At 46.9% G+C, this 20,816-nt stretch overlaps 1 protein-coding gene across 1 annotated transcript in view; it reads right to left on the bottom strand.

Annotated features, from left to right (window-relative positions):
• Nucleotides 1–20,816, bottom strand: part of Oatp26F (Organic anion transporting polypeptide 26F) — a 92,611-nt gene that overhangs the window by 8,632 nt on the left and 63,163 nt on the right. Inside the window, exons 2-6 of the mRNA XM_050183207.3 lie at nt 6,645–7,661; nt 6,050–6,149; nt 3,634–3,755; nt 2,848–3,018; nt 2,307–2,396 (exon numbers count right to left, since the gene is read on the bottom strand). Coding sequence (XP_050039164.2) covers nt 2,307–2,396; nt 2,848–3,018; nt 3,634–3,755; nt 6,050–6,149; nt 6,645–7,428 — 1,267 coding nt within the window. The 5' untranslated portion in view covers nt 7,429–7,661. The remainder of the gene's footprint in view (nt 1–2,306; nt 2,397–2,847; nt 3,019–3,633; nt 3,756–6,049; nt 6,150–6,644; nt 7,662–20,816) is intronic.

Here is a 20,816-nt window from a genome sequence, read left to right as displayed (position 1 = left end):
GCTAAATGATCGCATTTTACAATGCAGCAATTTTCAACAAATTTTTCATCTTCCCATAGACTGATGCTCAATAGCAGACTCACTTGCCCTACTGGGGACAAACACTCGCAGACCATGAAAAATTGACTAAATTGCATTGTTGCATCCCATGACTGTCAGGAATTCTTGTCAGGATTGTCCATGGTGTACAATATACGTGGCGCTACAATAAACAGCCCCGTCCTTGTGCCATATTCACTCTTTCGTGCTGTGGCACTGCATCCAAACTGCTAGCTAATATTTTCAAAACAAGAAACCTGTGAAAGATAAGTATTAAGCTTGGGAAACCCACCGGGTATTTCCTGCAACACAAATAAAGCTTTTTAAAGGAATGTTACATCTTTGGAAATTGAGACCAATGGCATATTGTTTGTAGTCATGCTGGGTTACTCAGATTATTTTCTGAAGTACAATTAGTTAGCTAATTAGCTAAGCTAAATTATGCAAATTTTAGTATTTGTCTTAGGGAATAGGTTTGATTGCCAATTTTGTAGATTGAGCTCAACAACACCCAATGAAGTTGTTTTCACGACATTCTCTTTTATGTCGTTCTTTTTTATGGGCTCCAAGAAAGCCAATAATATATGATAAGAACGACGTCATTGCGCGCTTAGGAGTTGCCGTGTGCCCAAAGAACTAAGCCCACATACTCACCGTGAAAGAAGCCAACGAGTGTGCTTCAATCCGTTTTCAACACTGGCCTTTTCCGATCATGCTGACGTGATTGGCTGGTTGCCAGAGCCGATCGCTTCCTTTCACAAACGAATAGACGCCCTCTGTTCCTTGGAAACATGACTGAAAGCGCTGCCAACCAGAGGCGCAAGGGCACAGTGGCGTCATCTCGATTGTTTAAGATGTACCACTTTTGTTAAAGCTTGGTGCAAGTTACGTGAAATACTCGGTATGTGCGAGCATGTGCAGCCTATTTAGACAGTACCCTACTTGAAGACTATAGGCCTTCACACAGATAGGAAATGATTTGTTCGCGAGTTCCGCGATCTGAACGTACCTATAATAATAATAATAATAATAATAATAATAATAATAATAATAATAATAATAATAATAATAATAATAATAATAATAATAATAATAATTTGATGGTAATGAAGTATAGGTACAGTATGATAGCTAGCCCGCATAATTCGCTTATTCGAGGCAGGACAGTCTTGGGGTGAGAATGTTCATGCTCAGAACTAAATGCGGAACATGCATTAATAAATGCGGTTGCCCGGTCCGGAAGTAGCAGCCTCGCCAGGATGGACGCAATAAGGTCGCGGCAGCAATACGCGCTCTGGAAATCCCAGGGTGATATCTTCAGTCTAGTCGTGAGTGAAAGCTCTTAGGGAGCTATAACGAACAGGCACCACGGAGATGTGCATAAGGTCATCGAGAGAATGCCTGTGTTTGCTTGGTGCAAATCAAGCGCAATAACAGCAATATAATGAAATGATGCAAATATCCTCGTAGCAGATGGAATGGGAAGTGGACAATAGTGCCATGTGCAATCGGCACAAATTGAAACGTGGACGAGTGATAAACTACAACTTGCCATGGCGTTCTCGCCACTGCCGGTGTAGTGCGATATTAGTAAGGTGAACGATTACTTTCTGGACGCGACGTTCCAAGGCTGCCGTGTGCATGGTGATACAGCAAATAATCAGTAGGATGTGTGCTCACTTCATTCGCGAAAACCTGCAAATAGTACTAACGACATGCCTAAAGGACGTCGGTGCACGCTTAATTTGCTCGAAAAGCATATCCGTGAAAGTTGGCTTTTCCACTATAAGTGTATTTTTGGGGAGAAGCCAACTTCCGTGGTTCCCTGCGTACATCGATAAGACTATCAAACGCCTCGTGTGGCAACGTGTGCGATGCGCCCGCCACGAACGAAACGACGATGATGATTTTAGCGTTCAGTGGCGGCCCTAGCTGGAGGCACGCCGAAGCGAATGGAGCGCGAGTGGATCGAAGGCATGCTCCGAGTGTGAGAACAAGTCTGATAATTTTGGGAAGCAACAAGGCTAATCACAGACACGGAAAAGAAAAAGCACTCGCGAAGGTAGCTAAAGGTAAGCCACTCAGAGGCGAGGAGATCATCAAAGGGATCTGAAAGGAGCACTGCTGTAGGGTGCGCGAACTTTCAAAGGCTGGCGGATATAAGCTGCCTGCTTAGTGAAATGGTGTGCACAACAAGATGGTAAGAGCTAATTTGGCTGATTAAATTTGGCATAGAACTCTATATCGAGCATTCGTTTCATACTCACCCATTATTAAAGCTGCTAAGCTTGCTGCGATGCTGAACTGGTACTCAATCACTTTCGGAAGGAATGTCGCCAGGCCAGACACCAGCATGCCTGGATGGAAGGCAATGGGATAATTGGTGCAAATCGATTCGACATCAGATCTCTTTTTCATCTGTTCCTATAGGAATAGCGACTCCAAGTGGTATTAAAATTGAGGTGCAATTCCAATGCTTGACAAAGCCAGCAACCCTTTTGCTGCGAAGAGTAAACAGCTGCGCCTTTTATTTTTATTACTTCAGAAAATCTGCACTTTTTTTTTTAAACAAGATGTTACCTGCTGTCGAAACTTCAACGTATATAACAGCATTTTGAGTCATAAAAGTTCGCTGAGTTTGTCAGAGATTCAACGGTAACAATGCGTACTTTCATCGAGAGTAGGCGAAATATATTCCCAAGTTTGCTGAGAATTTGTAAACAAGAAAGTCAACGCGGTGAAATAGTGCGGTTTAGCAATAAAAGTAATATGTACACTGGCGAACTGCAAGTTGGCCCACATACTGACCTTCGGTCGCTCCTGCCAGACTTAGGAACACAAATGTCGGGTTGGTGATTAGTATCTTGAACGAGGCAGGAAGATCCTTAGCCCTGGCGCCGAAGCCACTTTGCACGGCTTCACTCTTTTGCAGTTTCTGGTGCATTTCGGACTTCTTCTGAGCCTGCAGCTTCAGCGAACCTGAGCGTGCGAAAAGAGGTAGTGTACACAGTATCGTGAAGAAAAAGAAAGTTTGATTTCGCGTAAGAAGTTTATTTAACATGAACTTAGTAGATATAAAGAAAGCGCATATCCTTCGCCCAGTGGTAAATGCAGTAATCCCTAATCGTCTAGCAGTACTCACTTCACTTTCTCCCCGTGGCTTAACCAATGCCATTTTTTTTTTCTGTAACAATCGCCGAGTTTCGCCACACCGGACCTTTCTCCCAAAATACCGTCATCGTTCTCCGAGAAATTAGTATTCCCAGGCGAAATGAGATTTTTGTGATCTTCATAGCCTGTTTGAGCGCTTTAGAAATATTTATGCGGTGACAGTATGCGGCGACAGTGAGCGACTGAGATTGTATGTCTATGCTCCTTCTTTCTTTATCTGTACTTTATTATCACTTTACCTCCTCCTCCCCTCTCTCCTCAGCGTAAGGTAGCAAACCGGATCTTCCCCTCTGCTTAACCTCCCTGCCTTTCCCCTTTTCTCTGTCTCTCTCCCTCTCTTTAGAAATATTTGACGAAGCCTGTGAGTGAACCAGCAATGTGCTGAACGTGAGACAGACTGTGACTGCAGTTGATCAGCCGTACCTGGCAAGACCTTCGGAAAGGCACTGATGGGGATGGCGGCCAGGATTGCCGTCACGGAGGACACGACGAATCCGATCCACCAGGCTCCAACCCAGACCCCACTGGAGGGCGTCAGGCCAAGGCTGTTGAGAGAGGAAGCTATTGTTAGCTACCTACACATTGCGACATTTTACCACCGACGCTGATATGCGCTGTCACGTTGTAGACGGCGCCATGCTCCTGCTGTGGCCGCCACATGGTCTGCTCATCATCTTTGTTACAGCGAACTAGGCTATGCACTATGAGGAGATAAAAAGTATTTGCGTATACGTACGCTCGGGAACGCATATGCGATCATTAATTCATTAATTAGTTAATAGATTCCAGTTCATCAGCCCCGGCGCCTTGGAAACCCTGAGAGAAATATATTCAGCTACCAATGGTGGCACCCCGCCAACGCACTAGAGCAATACCACATCACGTGTCTTTCAAACTGGGTTTGCACATTCGATTTGTTGGTATAGCATGCACACAGGCGCACGCACGCACGCACGCACGCACGCACGCACACACACACACACACACACACACACACACACACACACACACACACACACACACACACACACACACACACACACACACACACACACACACACACACACACACACACACACACACACACACACACACACACACACACACACACACACACACACACACACACACACACACACACACACACACACACACACACACACACACACACACACACACACACACACACACACACACACACACACACACACACACACACACACACACACACACACACACACACACACACACACACACACACACACACACACACACACACACACACACACACACACACACACACACACACACACACACACACACACACACACACACACACACACACACACACACACACACACACACACACACACACACACACACACACACACACAGTGCTATGCGGGTGTGTGTAGCTCTAGTGCCCATTGTCGGATGAGCTGCGCCTCAGCTCTGTAGTACATGCATCTTTATGGCTGTTTCGCCGTTTCCAATGGCGCCATACACGCTGACCATTCAATGTGGGCTCAAGCTAACAGAACATCAACAGCACAACATGGCGAAGAAAATCGCCAACTAGTACTGCTGAAGGAGCAGGTAAGTTGCAAGAATAATGATTGACCTACTGAGCTGACAGCCATGAACAGCTAGACTATAGCTGTAGCTTTCTGCAGCGCGCCTTCTATTACATTAACTGCGACTGGCCGCGGCCTTTGCCTTTCGGGGCCATCGCAGATTTCCAGTGCGTCACATAACAGCAGCAATCGCCGCGGCAGGGGTCGGCGCATCTACCTCGGCAGTTAAATACTTGCAGAACGTATCGATTACATCGCAATATCGTCGCGTTTCTTTCCGTAAATTGTCCGATATATCTCTAAAAAGATTAAAAGCGCGAACCGAGATCTTGCACGAGGTACGAAGCGTGCTCAATGTCTCTGTCAGACAACTGCAGGTGCTTGAGCGCATCGTTTCCGCAGCGTTTATTTCTAGGCTGCGCTACAACAGTTCTCCCAGTAGGTCGCAATACATGTTTCACCCTGACTGTGCCTTTGCCTTACGCATGTGAGCGCAGCCAAGTGCGGCAGTACCTAATGTTTGATGCCGTTCGGGTATCACGTGGTTGATACCGGAACGGTATCAACCACGTAGCGCAGCAATCCAACATTATTTAAATAAACATACACTGATGAAAAAACGTCCACCAGATAACCTTACGGGAGCGGAGGTGATTGCCTTCAAAAGTATCCGCTAAGGGCCTCTCACTGCACTTTGGTTGAAGTCAGGGGGGGGGGGGAGAATCTGCCTGCCTCCTTCCCTCACCCCCCTCCCCATGCGGATGTATATGGCCAGAGTTACTTGTGAAAACACGCCTTTATTGATAGCTAGAATGAAAGCAAACGTTGTCGGTCTAATCTTGGGCCATGACGCACAGGTACGAGCATGAGATACCTCCTTATAAGTCATGACATCGGCGCACAACTTTTATTGTACATTTCCTAAGGATAACATGCGCCTTCTGACGGTGTGAAAAGTTTGACCAGTTCTATTAAAAAACTTCACGACCAAACATAGTCGGAGTGATTCTTAGGTCATAAAAGAGCACAATCATCGAACTTTCGCTACGTATGTTTAGAACACCAGCGCAGCATCAGTGCGTTTCTGCGCGTGTGTTATGGCTTCTCCTTTTAAACAGCCAAACTACATAGACGGTGGCACGTTCGTGTTTCAGTAGTCAAATTAGACATGACGATTCCGGTTGACTGCGACAAACGACCTATCACACTAACGCTAAACTTCAGATATACCAAGTGCATGCAGCAGAATTACGACAGATACTTACGCCGAAGCGTCTACGGAGAGGTCAGTGTAGATCTTCAAGAACTGGCCGCCTAGAATGTAGCCCAATGCGGGGCCGATGATCGCCATAGTGTAAAAAATGCCTGCAGTAGAAAAAAAGACACAAATGACTTAGGACTTATGCTTAATTTATCTGTTACGAATTGATTACACAGGTTGTTTTGGTAAATTATATCAGCTGAACAACGAGAACTGTAATATATTGATACTGTGACATAACTTTACAATAATGTTTTCTTTGAGAAGTGCACAACAATCATCCAGGCTATGAACTCTGCCGAGTCCTTTCGCATTAGCATTAGTGAGTAGACAAACATCAGGGTGCTCAAGCAAGTGCGTGCTTTGATCAAAACGATCACTGGTCCGCACCCTTCAGAAAGGCATAGATGTTAGCACAAATGCACTAGCCAAACTTGTGGCAAATTTCACTTATCATTATCGGTGGAACGCTTTGGAGAGCGGAGGCGAAGCCTCTGGAAGCCATCCCCCACATTGCTGAAGTGAATAAAAACCGCACAGTACACTTGGAAAAGTACCAACAGTACACCCCGAAACGCCTACAATCCTGTGACGCCTACCGATGTACACGGAGGACATCTTGGTGGACACGATCTCGTCCAAGTAGGTGCAGCCGAGCGTGAAGAAGGGCGTCGCGCCAGCGCCGTGCAGCATCTGACCCGCGAGGAACATGTACTTGTACTGGTTCAGGGAGCCGCCGCCGCCTCCTCCGCCCGACGCCTCCCTGAGGGCGCAGAAGCCCTGCGAGCCGGCGGCCGCCTCCGCCAGGCAGAGGCTCTCGCTGTCGTCCTCGGTGCTGAAGGCGTACGTGCCGGCCAGGAAGTGCGGCATGGAGAAGACGAGCGCGCCCAGGCCCAGCACGAGGCAGCCGACGCCCACAAACAGCGGCTTGCTCCGGGTGCCGCCGAAGTAGCTGATGGGCGCCAGGAGCAGGAAGGACGCGATGTCGTAGCCGCTGGCCACCAGGCCACTCTCGGAGCTGCGCAGCTGGAAGCGGCGCTCGATGGTCGTGATGACCACGTTCACGAAGCCGTTCACTATGAGGCCCTGCAGGAACCCGGCCCAGCACAGGAAGAACAGCACCCAGGGGGGCGTGCGAAACCGCTGCAGCCAGCGGGGTCGCAGGCAGCCCCAGCCGCAGGTCCCGCCCGCGTCGTCGCCGGAGACGTCGGTGGCGTTTGTGCGAGGGCGCACGTCGGCATCGGGAACTCCGAGTGCGTCCGGAACGACGGGCGCCTTGCCGACCACGAGCGGCTCGTTGCTCTGAGAGTTGGTCATGGTGCCCAGGCTGGAGACGCTGTCGTCGCGCGCGAACCGCTGCCTATCTCCGCTGATGAGAGTCATGGCCAGAGGTGTATATATATACTGGCTTGATGCTATCTATAGAGACTGTATACTGTACACGTATTACGCAATCGCTGCTGCTGCGACGGCGGTAGCGGGCAAAAACGCCAGTGCTTCAGTGCCGCTGCGTTGAGCCACGTGCTTCTCGCGAAAGATTGAGTGGCCCCGGCTCTGTTCGGGTCTTCCGTGCTCTTCTGTGGGCGTTCGTTGCCGCCGTCTTAGGAATGGTCCTCCTGCGAGGAAAAAAAAATCATATTTAAAACAGTTGCGCAGGCACGCGTTTACTCCGTTTCTGTATTTCTCTATACTCAACAAACGAAACACATAGGGATCGAAACAAGCACATACACGGCTCGTTTAATATAAGAGTACAGCGAGCTTTACATAACCACTGATATTGTTACGTCCTGTGCAGCGCACTTTTCGCCCCGGAGCGATTTAGGCTCGCTCTTATTAAATTGCCAGCGGACCCAGCCTGCCTCGTCCATTCCCCACTCATTATCCGCCACATAACCGCCTAAACTGGAATAATATGTATCGGGTAAAGCCAGTTTTGCTCCCCTGGAACGATAACGGGTACCTGAAGCGTCAGATGAAACGGAACACTTGACCGCTAAAATTATGCGCATAATTACGACGCGCAAGATTTATGGTTATGCCGCCGGCGTAAGGAGTCCCACGTCCTCAAGAGAAAGCTTGATAAATAAATCTGTTTTATTTTTATTCTGCATCTCGACGTGTTGCCGTGATGATGGAACGAGCAATAGTCGACGGACGTAATTTGCATACAAAGCGACGTCGACTGTAGGCGCGCGTTCCATTACGGACAGGCTGCAAGCTCCCAGGATAACAAGTAATCACAGCGTTAAGCCACTATCAATAAAAGTCAGCGACGTCACAGGCGTCTGTGTCAGCAAATAAATAAATAAATAAATAAATAAATAAATAAATAAATAAATAAATAAATAAATAGAAATGCACACAAGAGCGAGATCAAAGGACCTTCCTTGCACGCAGAGAAATGAAGGCAACGCAGATTCACGCTGGCTGCGCGATCTAAGCCGCAGAGTAAACGATGTAATCAAAGCTGGCGGGTCGGTACGACAGTAATCCCTCGGATTTATCTCCCTGTGTCAATGGAACGATGGCAAATGAGCGAAAAAAAACAAAAAAACAAGGAAGTATAGAAAAGGTAGGGGAGCACTTTCGAACGAGCGGGGAGGAGTCACATTCAACGTAATTACCTCAGCCTCCGCGTAGACGCAAAGAGAGATTACTATCTCGGAGCATTAGCGGCGAGCCAAAAAATAAGGCGCAAATTTGACGCGGGAAAAAAATAAAATGCGATGTCAGCAGAAAAAGGGCCGTGCAGACGTGCGCGCACGTGGCCTCGATTGCCCAGCCGAGAACGTCGCGTCTGACACCGATGCGACAGCTAGACCAAGCAGAGAACACAGTTGCTTAAAGCGGCACTCTGCGGCACCGTGAAGTGTGTGTTGCACGTGACCAAGCCGCAGCTTTGAGGATTAACCGAAGCTTACGCTTTCCGGCGTAATGGATGTGCAGGAGAATTTAGAAGAAAAACGACGACGGACAACGAGGGATGCGTACGGTCGGCTTGCCGTCAAACTGCCGAAGTTTATACATTTGCGTCACCCGCCTGGGTGTTTGCACTGGTCCCGGGCGGTCGAGAATTCGGGCCGACGGACCTGACGTTCCAAGTTATTGCGTGCAGCGGAGGACAGGTGAGTGTGGTGGGCGTATCGCACGAAATGAACCTATAGGTCCCTCTAAAGAGGGCCTCCGCGTGTATTTGACAATTCTCAATTTAACCCCGCTTTGTTTTCAAAACTATATCCGAAAAGGAACAATCAATGTACTGGGACGCTTGTCGCTTCCGTCGGTTAAACGGCGACACGTTTATAGGTAATTGTTAAGATGACATAGTAAACCAATCCTGAACAAAATTAATAAGGCGCAGTACAGGCAGCACTGTGCGGAACATTAAGAAGATCACACGACCAAACTGAAACACCTCAAGAGATTTCGGCAATAATACGCGCGCCTCTACAGAAAAAAAAAAAAACTGCAAGTCACAGCGTTTTTAGGCCGACTGACACTGCCGTGAAGGAGAGGACGAATTGTATGGGCAATGAGTTCGCAATAGGTTACGTCTACGCAATTTGCGGCAGTTATTAACCATACTTCAATATTGTGCTCGTAGTTCTTCCACACGGTTAAATGAAAAAGAACTTGCCAGAAGCCGTAGAAACTACACATATAGAGAATATCTTAATTCAATAAATATCATGCCAGACTAAAAAGTCTTAGTAACATTTGTGTCATAGACACTATTGTGAGAACTTCCACGTCAACTTAGCGAGGAACAGGCCGCCGATTGGAGTAAAATACAGACCGGGGTGTTCCCCCATTTAAAATTGCTAAACGCCATGTATCCCACTCGTTATAGGGTCAACTGTCCTTGGTGCGGTGGCATACCTACCCCCTAATACATATAACCTAGGAGTGCACTAAGCACCCTCATAGGCCAAATACCAGTAACACAATGGAGCAGTGGGAGGCACAGCTCACCCACTCCGACCTGGCAGGACAAAAGTCCTTAATTAGCCAGGTCAGGCATGCGGCAGAGGCCAATGGGGCCATGGAGTGAGAGGCTCCGACCACCCCTCCTTCAAATCTTTTCCATTGCAATAAAGTTTCTCTCTCTCTCTCTCCACGACCGCTGGTACTCCACACACTAGCCAAAATATAAAGCGCTTCAAGTACGTGTGACATCTGCTAGAACAACACTCTGAGGTGGCATTGTACCGGAAATGCTGAACAAGGTGAAATACGGCGAACGAAATCCCCCAGACAGAGACTGAACCAAGCAACGTGTTCATATTGTCAGGCTTTTCTTTCAGGTTCTGCAATATGTCGGTCGAACGACTATATATATATCTGTGTGTGTGTGTGTGTGTGTGGTTTTTTATTATTATCTTGAGCACAAGTTTTCCTTCTCGAAGGTTACCGTGTCACCGCTCTAATCGTCGAAAGCGAGCGTATCGTTACCGACGACGGCTTGTTGATCGCTGACAAATGGAAGAAACCGCCTCGGAGGCTCTCGACGATACGACCAGCCTATCGTTGACGTTCTCCACAGACCGTCACGTCGCGCGCCACATTGCGTCGAACATCTGCGCGCCAAATCAACGGGAAAGATGTGCGCGCGTCTCTCTCTCTCTCTCTCACACACACATACACACACGCGCGCACGCCTCGGCGCGTTTTTGTTCATTCCGCACCACTTTAGTTGCCTTTCACACAGAACTAACGCGTTGGCGCGCGTGCGTGCGTGTGTATGTGTGCGTACGTGTGTACGTGTGTGTGTACGCGTGTGTGTGTGCGAGCGGGAGGGCCACTGTTTTCAATCGATTCGATGCCAGCAGGGAAAGTCTCTCTTTCAGGCAACGGTGAAGATGGGATATTGCGTCCATTTATCAGCGCCACTGACTCCAGCAGTAAGCTGCGGAAGAGAAATAAGGGAAAACATCAAAGAACGGTTCAGGGTCGATAGCTTCCCATCTGTTGCCGTCGCCACGTTTGTCTTAGGGCTTCTACGGGAAATTGGGACGTCGTCAACCGTTCGCTCTCTCTCGCGACACTGCGTGCTTCTGGCTGGAAACATTTGCGAGTGAAGGGTAATCGGCGCAAGAAAAGAAGAAAGCTATGCTGTCCGGCAGAGCAGCCGATGGATGGTTCGATTCCTGCGTGTCTTCGAGAATACTGGCAACGCATCTTGCTTCGAGAGAAGGGAGTGCGTGCAAAGTGCTTCCTTCCGACAAGGGTACGGCCACGCAACGGTAAACGAATACGTAATTTTTTTCCCTTCCGCTGTAAACAGTGTCGGCTTGCGCCCGAGAAGCCACAGTCGATCAGGCGAAACAGCTTACGAAATGTGCTGAAAGTCAATGGTGAACAGGCGCGAGAGAGTGGCGCATTAATTCGCTCACTTTAGCTGCGTGAGTGAATAGATGACTTCTGTGGAATACTGCAAGCTGGAGGCATATTTCCCAATGTTGATACCGACCTGTACATCATCGCGAAACTTTAAGGAAGAATGATAATGTGTGATCTGAAGTCTCCATAGATGATAAAGAAATGTAAAAAAAAAAGAAACAGCGTACTTTGGTTCTGCGCAATCCATTTTCGTTTCGTTCATAGAGCTTCGCTCTATGCTCAAGTAGAAGCCAGCTATATCGCTTTAATAACTCTAGCAGTAAGCAGCCACGGGGTACTTTACGAACTTCACCTTGGGATAGACGGCGTCGTTGATGTATGTGTATGAAAAAAACAAATACCAGCTAACAGGAGAAACTAAAATCAAATTATGGGTTTTCACGCGCCAAAACCACGATTTGATGATGATGCACGCCGTAGTGGGGGACTCCGGAATAATTTGGACCACCTGAGCTTCCTTACCATGCACCTGAATCTAAGTACAGAACACGAGAAGCTCTTCTAGGCTGTATTTCTCATGTTGGGGGGAGGGGGAGCAGCCTTTTGTATTCTACCTTCGTCTTCGTGCGCCGATAAGCGGGCAAACGTGCTGCTTTCCAACATCGCATGGACAACTGATCGTGCGCGTATCACTCTTCAGTGCTTTCTTATCACGCCGCTTATTTACGGTGCTGATACGCCAATGTACTTTCCAAGAGTGCACACGGTACAACTATCTGTTGATGACACAGGCCACCGAAGATATGAATGCCCTGCACCTTCGTTTCATATCGAAGGCTGCAGCGGCCGCGCTTTCGGAGCGCAATTCGTGAGTCTGTATATATTCAGCGCGCATGTTACAAAAGCACCTGTGCTCATAAAGGCTCGCAATCTTTACAGGCTGGCAGCATTTATTATGCATGTGCACATTCTTTCTACGTCAAAGCAATATTGCGGGCACGTAAAACCGATTACTTTTTCGACGTGCGTAATGGCCGCATTCATGCAATGGTTACCTTAAGTCATAAATAAAAGGTAAAGAAAGATGAATTATTACTCGTACGCAAGATTCACTACACCTTCAACAAAGGATGGATGGATGCTACGCGCATACCCTTTGAAATGGGGTGGTAGGTTGCGCCATCAAGATCGTTTTTATTTTGGAAACACACACACACACACATGTATATAGACAAAAAAATTCCAGCATCAACCTATCCGAACCATTACTGAGAACATTGTTTTTGTGCGCCTCCGTTCTTTGTGGTCTCCGTATACTTTTCTGCCACCAAACCTCCAATCGCCTCTTACTAATCAAGCTTGCGAGGCCAGGGGGGCCTAAATCGACAGCTGGGTAGATATCTCCACATTCTAATAAAACATGTTCCATCGTCTCCCTAGCTTTACCGCAGCAACCAGATGCTTCTTCTTCCTTGGTGTACCTCGCTTTATAACTATGCGTTCTAAGGCATCCTGATCTCGCTTCGAAAAGCAAGGAGCTAACGGTCCTAAGGTTGGAAGCGCCCTGTATACTTGGGGCGCGAGAACATCACAACGTATATCTATGTTTCCAAGGGCATGTGACATGTAGTCCGCTGAAACAACTCTACGCGTCTCAAGCTGACTTTGCCATGATGACTGGAGTGCTTCGGCCTCTTGATGCCTTTTGGTGTGTCAGCGAACGAATGAACACTTCACATGTGGATCTCGCCGTACGCTTGCTATTAGTAGATCGATGGCGAGAACCATTTGCCAGAATATCTGTGTGTTTGGGCATTCGTGACTTGAGAATTTCTGAAAGTTTGAGTGTTGGTCACTCGACTCTCAAAGCCTAGCCTTATGTGCGTATTGTCGAAGCCTAGTCATATGTGCCAGAACCTGTGAGCACTTCGACTTTATGAAAAGAACCTCCGCATAAGATACATCACGGAAAAAGGGGAAAAAAAGAAGGAAAGCCTGTTTCACTCCAAGTAACGGTTGCATCATTGACTATTAAACCCGAACTATGGAATAAGAAAAGTCGTGCTACCATTATACGATTGTAAGAAGTATTTGGTGGGCTTATGAAAGAAGGCGCCACTCAAATTATAAATATTAGGACCATACACATTCACATAAAGGTAATCGCTGGTGACGTCCTCTTCGACATATAGGAAATCAGGGACCGTATTTCAACACAATTATTTTATTGTTCTATTCTTATTCTCCTTCGTCACTGGCGCGCACAAATCCCCCCCCTGCTATTCACCAGTATATGACGGGCTTATATCACCTGGATATAACGAATCTTAACGAATAAACTTTAGTTTACTCGTTCGTAATGCCACCGTTTACGGAGAGACCTTATAGAAGAAGAGAGAAACGCCCGCCTGACGTTTGACAGCCGTTTCCGCTTGCCTGCAGAGGAACGGCCATTGGCCGCCGACGCGTCTCCGCGGGGCGTTCGAGACCGAATATAGCGCGAGCCGTGAACGACAAACGGCTTCCGCAGGCCGCGAAACGAACGGACCGCTTTCCTTAGCTGACGCCTCTTCGCAGGCAGACATGGGGCCGGGTCACCAGAAGCAGCCGTAGCAGGAAAAAAAAGAAACGTGGGAGTCATTCAGCTTCTCGCTCTCTTCCGCACGTGCATTTACCCGAGAGTGCCTACGCGTAGTTCTTCCCCGCACGTGCGCCCATAAAACACGCTAGTCGATTGCCTCCGCGCTGAAAGATGCTCGCTGGCGGCGCTTCCCGCCAGGAGTGTCAAGAGCGGAACCGCATGTTCAGCAGCTCGATACGAACGAAGGAAAGTGAACCAGTTCAAAAGGAAAACGTGCCAGCTCTCCACATCAGTCAGAAGGGTGTCATAACAACATGCCAAACCTCCCGCGCGAGCATGAAGTGCGGAAGCGAGCTCTCGTTTTTAAACATGCCAGTGCGTTTACCTCAGCGGCGAGTCTCGAGGTGACAGGGAAGGGCCACCGAGAATCGCAAGCTGCCCAACTACCCAGTTATTGGACGGAGAAAAGTTCGCTGGCCTGTGATGGGAAAGAGGTGGCATAAACAAAGGAAAGATGGTGGAAGGATAGAGACAAGAAAATACAAAATGCCTGGTCAGTTAGTGCAGTTGGAACGAGCGATTCATTACAATAAAGAAAGACGCGCCCTCTTTCCGGAGTAGATAAACAGCCTCCCTTTAAAGGGCCAATCACAGGTCTGGCCATTTTCAGCTGACAAGCACAGTGCAGGATTCGCGTTAACAATCGGGTCTGCTAAGTATTAAATCACTGCGCGCCGCGGAAAGAGCTTAAATTTCAAACCAAACGCCGTTCTCCCTTCTCGCAGCCGTCGCGCTCCCAGCCAGAGTGTCGACGTCAATCGCGCAAGTGCGCCTACGTACAAGGCACTGCTGTGACGTCACTCATGGTGACACGTGACTTCGATAATTATCCGAGGAAACACCAGTTAAATCTACAAGCAAGCAATCGGATTCTCCATCACCACCATCAACGATAGACTACTGCAGCTAGGTCTCCCCAATACACTGGATGAGCTAATCGAGGCACAAAGAATAGCGCAATACGAACGCCTGTCTAAAACTAAAACAGGTAGGCAAATATTGGTTCGCCTAGGTATAAGCTATCATACCCAACATGGCGTCAAAGTAGATATGCCGAGACACATCAGACACATGATAACCATCCCTCCAATACCCAAGAATATACATCCTATCCACCATCAGGGTAGACGGGAAAGCAGATCACGCAATATACAGAAGAAATTCGGTAACAGCAAGGACACCACATGTGTAGACGCAGCTAGATACAGACACAAGTGCGCTTACACAGCAGTGGTGATAAATTACGAGGGAAAATGCACGACGACCGCTACAGTCAACACGCTACACGCAGAAACCGCAGAGGAAATTGCTATAGCGCTAGCCATAGCACAAACACAAGCGGACATAATCATCAGTGATTCCCAGACGGCGATACGAAACTTCGCCAACGGTCGAATCTCCCCACTACGACTCCTAAAATTAGCTAATAACCACGACAGATGTGTCGATCTCATCTGGACACCCGCTCACACACTATACCAGACGGTAGCAATGAGGCGGCGCACCGCATTGGTCGAGAGCTTACGGACCGCGCATCGGTTAGCCCCGCCTCACCGACTACCGTTGATTGGGAGTGGGAAGATCGAATGACCAGATTTCACGAAATTACACACCATAGATTTCAGAGGCGCACATTCCCGCCGCCGCACCCAAAATTAAGCAAAAATCAGTCTGTCGAATGGCGGCAGTTACAGACCAGACCCTATCTGAGTCCAGCTATCACGCACCTAGTACACCTAGATTTAAACACGACTAACAAGTGCAGAAATTGTGACTCTAGAGCAACCCTGAAGCATATCGTATGGGAATGTACGGCTACAGCACAGGATAACGGTGATGCAGCCTCAAACAGCGACAGCCTCCGCGCGCGCTGGGAGTCTGCGTTGCTCAGCTCAGACCTGCAGCACCAACTCTGGGCCGTCCAGCGAGCCGAGGAAGTCGCCATGGGCCAACAACCCTTGGCTGAAATATAGGCGGGGTCCAGGCCCACCCCACCGAATCGCTGGGCACTCAATAAAGTTATTTGAATGTATGAATGAACACCAGTTATTTGTTTAATCTGGTGCTTCAATATACGAATTAGTCTATTTAAGCAAACTTTTAGAATTTATACATGATGCAGCCCAGGCCATTGATAAGCAAATACAAATTGATCTTATATTTTTCATATTTTTCTAAAGTGTTGGACCTCGTTTCGCACAAAAAACTAATATAGAAATTAGAGATAACACTTGTAGATAACCCCATAGCTCACTGTGTTAAAGACTACTTGAATAACCACTCACCGCATGTAAAAATACGCAACGCTGCATAGAATAACATCAGCTAAATCAGGTGTTACCACAGGGTAGAGTTCTAGCCCCAATCTTATTCCCAATATTTGTTAATGACATTCCTCTCTCCACTGATGTAGAAAACGGGCTCTTTGCTGACGATTGCGTTATTTGCAAGGAAACGAATGCTTTTGCCCAAGTACACAAGTGGTGTAACAACTGGCAAATATTTTTCAATGTTGGTAAATGTGTTTCCTTGGAAATAATCTACAAGAAGTACACGTATAACTTCTTTTACATTATTGACAACTGTCCCCGTGACTAAAATTAATGATCACAAATACTTCGGAATAGCAGTTTCGAGCGATCTAACATGGGAGACGCACATTTATAACATTACTAGCACAGCCGTGAAGCGACTGTTTGTACTCAAAAGATGTCTGAAACTAGCACCACCAAATACCAAACTATAATAGCTTATAAAACACTTGTCTGATCTGTACTAGAATATGATAGCCTTATCTGGTTCCCTTTTACCCAGCAACAAGTGAGCAAAATAGAGGCAGTACAAACAAAATCAATAACGTTTTTTTTAATACGTCTTCATTTCTGCGTTTAACTATAGACTTACAGACCCACCAACACAACCAGTTAATAGCGCTGGCATCCTAACACTACAACTCCGAACCAAACTAACACAGTTAAAACTGGTGTTTCAATTTCTACACATGACAAAAACTGACACCTCAACAATTATATATTACTAAAATGGAAGACCATCTCATTACAAGCACTTCCATACACTAACCGAATATTATTTCAATACTAATTGCTACAAATACTCATTTTTCCTCTAGCAATTAAGAACCGGAACCCAATGAAACCCACTGTAACTAACGAATCATCATTGAACAGGTTTATTAGCGTGATTGAGAATGAATTGCTTGCTTCACAAGTAGCCTCAACGTCATCGTAGAAACATTAAACTTACTCAGTGTCTAGCCTATGTCATTGTTACAAATGTATTGTTTTTCGTCTTCTATGTAGATGGTGTAACCAAAATCCTTTTTCTAATATGTTGTTCGAATAGCAATGTATAATGTTATGCATGTATAACTCTGTGAAACGAACAGACATTTCATGTACCTTTTTCTTTTTATCTCTGACGGGATTGGCAGTATCCTTAAATAAATAAATAAATAAATAAATAAATAAATAAATAAGCAAACAAACAAGCCAATAAATAAATGTTTAGACAAATAATAAAACATACAAACCGAATGCCTGCGCGTTTTTGTTTTGCTATATACCGTAGCAAGAGAGATGTACTTACGTCTCTTCTGCTTGTTCCCACTTTAGTGAAGTCGCGCGCGCAGAGAACGAAACTATGTCACTTTCTACAGTGTTCCAGCACCGCGATCATGCTCTTTCGTCCTCTCGCATCTGTCTCGGTGCTCGTGATTGCGGCACTGACTTATACCGCTAATCAGGTGTTCTCGTGAAGAGCGCGCAAGATCGTCCGCTGCGCGTAACGAGACAAACGCAACACCTCACGCGCGCGAGACCGTCACCGGAAGTGCGCCACTCAGCAAGAACGCGAGAGAGAGGGAAAAAAGAACGAAGGCAGGGCCCATGACGTATTAGTCACGGGGTCCTCCGGCTCCGGTATGAGAGACCACAGGGAAGGAATTTCGCTTGCGGAGGTTAGAGAGGACAAGTGGAGAGAGTGTCTATATTCGCGGTGGTGCTCGCTTCCTGAAAGCATGGGTTTGCGGCAATGCAAATATTTATATCACTGCTATTATTGAACTAACTTGGAAAAAAATATTGCGGTAAAACACTCCTAGAAGGCACGTAGCAACTTCCAGCATATAACCAAATTTTGCTATGTGGCCTGGCGAGGGATCTTTTAAATCAGCACTGCAGCTGCCCATCGTATTCGTCATATGTTGCAAAAGTACGCAAAATACTAGCCTATCGAATACGCTTTCTGCACTGAATGTAAAACATTAACGGCAACTTCAGAAGTGCTGTCCAGTTTTCTAAACAGCAACATCAAAGGTGCACAAGTGCGCATGAAAAAGACAAGAAGGGCCAGAAATCCGAGTCTAGCTGAACCCAAACAGCTCCTTCACGTTCAAGCCTAAGCTCAGAAATTGATAACTGCTTCCAGTTTACGATTAGCACAAGCGCAATGTCATCGACTCGACTGTTTCTACCTTGTGCGTCCGTCGAGATACGGCGGAGCATTGCACCGTGTCTTTTTTCACTCCTTGCCGTCTTCCCCATATATGGAATTCCTCGTTACCGACAAAGGGACGCCTCTGTTCTGTTTACAGTCGTTGTCGTTCCCCGTCATTCTCGCTTTAAAGGAGAGTTCCTCGTAGCCTCGGCAAGATAAAGCCCTTGCGCGGCACACCTGTCCTCGGCTCAGAAAAAAAAAAAAGGAAAACCTCACCGTACTCGAGATACCAACGCAGTTCGATAAGTGTTGTGTGCCTAGCTGCATTCAGTGTGCGAACGATTTGGGTGTCAGTGTGGATTTCGGTATCGGCGTCCTCGTCGAAGTGCGCAAGTACCGGCGGCGATTGCATGCGTCGTTTGAGTTCTTGGAATATGTCGGCCTGCGGCGTTTCCCACTTGAACTCGACATCACATTTGGTTGGATGTGTAAGCGGCTCAGCGATATGTGAAAAGTCCTTGAGAAAGCCTGTAGTAGGCACACGTTGTTGGCTATATCATGAAGAAGGTCAGTTCTTTTTTTGTACTCCGAATAATTGCATAATTCGTCGTGATCACATACCCAACATCAAAACTAAAAAAAAAAACTGGGCAAAACATTTATTTAGAAAATAGCAGAGTGCTCTTGAAATCATAATTGAGCAGTTTGACCTTTCCCTGGTGTACCTTTCATTTTGTGTACTATCCACAGTTCATTTTTTTTTTCATTTTTCTTGTTCGTGTGAGTGTTGCTCGGAGGACGGAGAGTGTGCCCCGCCTGCCAAGCATTACAAAGCTTACAAGGACAGTCGCCTTCTCATATACAGCTTTTCCGTGCTGGTTAGGCTTAAGAGAAACTGCACATTTGAACACAGATGGCGATAGACAAAGCGCAGGGAACCGGTAACCGGCTTTTTTTCTACTGCAGACACAGGCTTATGTAGAGAGATTGATACGGGAGGTTAGGTACATCATCTTTAGTTATCTCTGTTATACAGAAAAAAGAAAGGGAAATGAAACAAGAAAATCGGCTACAACGCAGATCACAATCAGGAACTGACAGCGGTGCACTTTGCCTCAGTAATTATTTATCATTTCATCTAATATTACTTCGATGATATAACAAACAAAATCAATCTACCGGGTATAACAGAACAGATAACAGGATGCAATTCACAGTTTTTAACAGTCCGTGAAAGAGACTTCGGTGACTAAAGGCTAGTCGCCCCTTCTGTTGCGATATGAAAGCCAGTTCTGAATGCCTCACATTTCTGCCTCCATTTCGTAACGCCGCGTTAGCGTGAAATGCAGGAATGTGCTATAAGATTTTCGCCTTTGAGAACCGAAGTTCTAAACAAAAGTGTTCAAGAAAAAAAAAGAAAATAAAGGGGGTTCATGGGTTTTCTGGTGAAATGCCTAAAATAAACACGTCGTAACGAAACATTGGTGTCAACTTACTGGTGGTAGTATGTATGCTCTGCTACTGGTATTGTCAGTGAGAATGTGCTAATGCTAGTACAAAGCAGTGCTAGTGTCACTGATTAGTGGATTCACTGGTGCCGGCAGAATTTTTCCGATGGTAGACTATGCTGTGCTTCATCCTCAGCCTTCACATACGCAGTGTTATAATCAGGAATCACTCCTGACTTAGATCTTAACATCTACCTCTACTATTTCAATAAATAACACACGCTCTAACCCAGAGCACGATCTTCAGTTCTCTTTATTCGTTCTATGATTCATGTTCATAAACCCGCAGACAAGCTACACTACAGTACGCCGCTGAACGTACAGTGAAGGTTCCTTTGCCTAGTCTAAAACTTTCACCGTACGTTCTCTATATTCCGCTTGTTATTGATGCCGCGCACACAGCCGTACTCGAACGCTGTACGAAGCGTGGGCCCGTACGTGGCCGAAGGAAGGCTTCCTCGTCGAATGCGGTAAGCAAAGTAAAAGGAGGTCACGCTAGGGGGAGGGGGGGGGGGGTGCGAGAAAGAGATTGCGGTGAGTGCGCTCTGAGCGCGAACAGTATCCCGTCCAATCAACCTAAGCAATCTACGCAGAGTCTCTGGGCTCTGAGAATCTCATTACGGTAAAATTGGAGGCACTTGCTTGGGTGCAAGCAGAAATTGCACCGTAGTGAAATGAGAATGCGCCCCACGTATGCATGGAGCTGACGCTTCTCAATTTACACAAAACAGTTGTGATCTTTTCCTTTTCTTCTTTTTTTCAGTCGTACGAGCAAAGCTTTGTTGCGCGAATGTTGCATGAAGCTACTCGGAGCTAGTGTCAGT

The sequence above is a fragment of the Dermacentor andersoni genome, chromosome 4, assembly GCF_023375885.2.
Source record: "Dermacentor andersoni chromosome 4, qqDerAnde1_hic_scaffold, whole genome shotgun sequence".
Classification (NCBI taxonomy): domain Eukaryota; kingdom Metazoa; phylum Arthropoda; class Arachnida; order Ixodida; family Ixodidae; genus Dermacentor; species Dermacentor andersoni.
The sequence above is the reverse complement of the archived record's forward strand: the minus strand, read 5'-3'. Positions and strand labels throughout refer to the sequence as shown.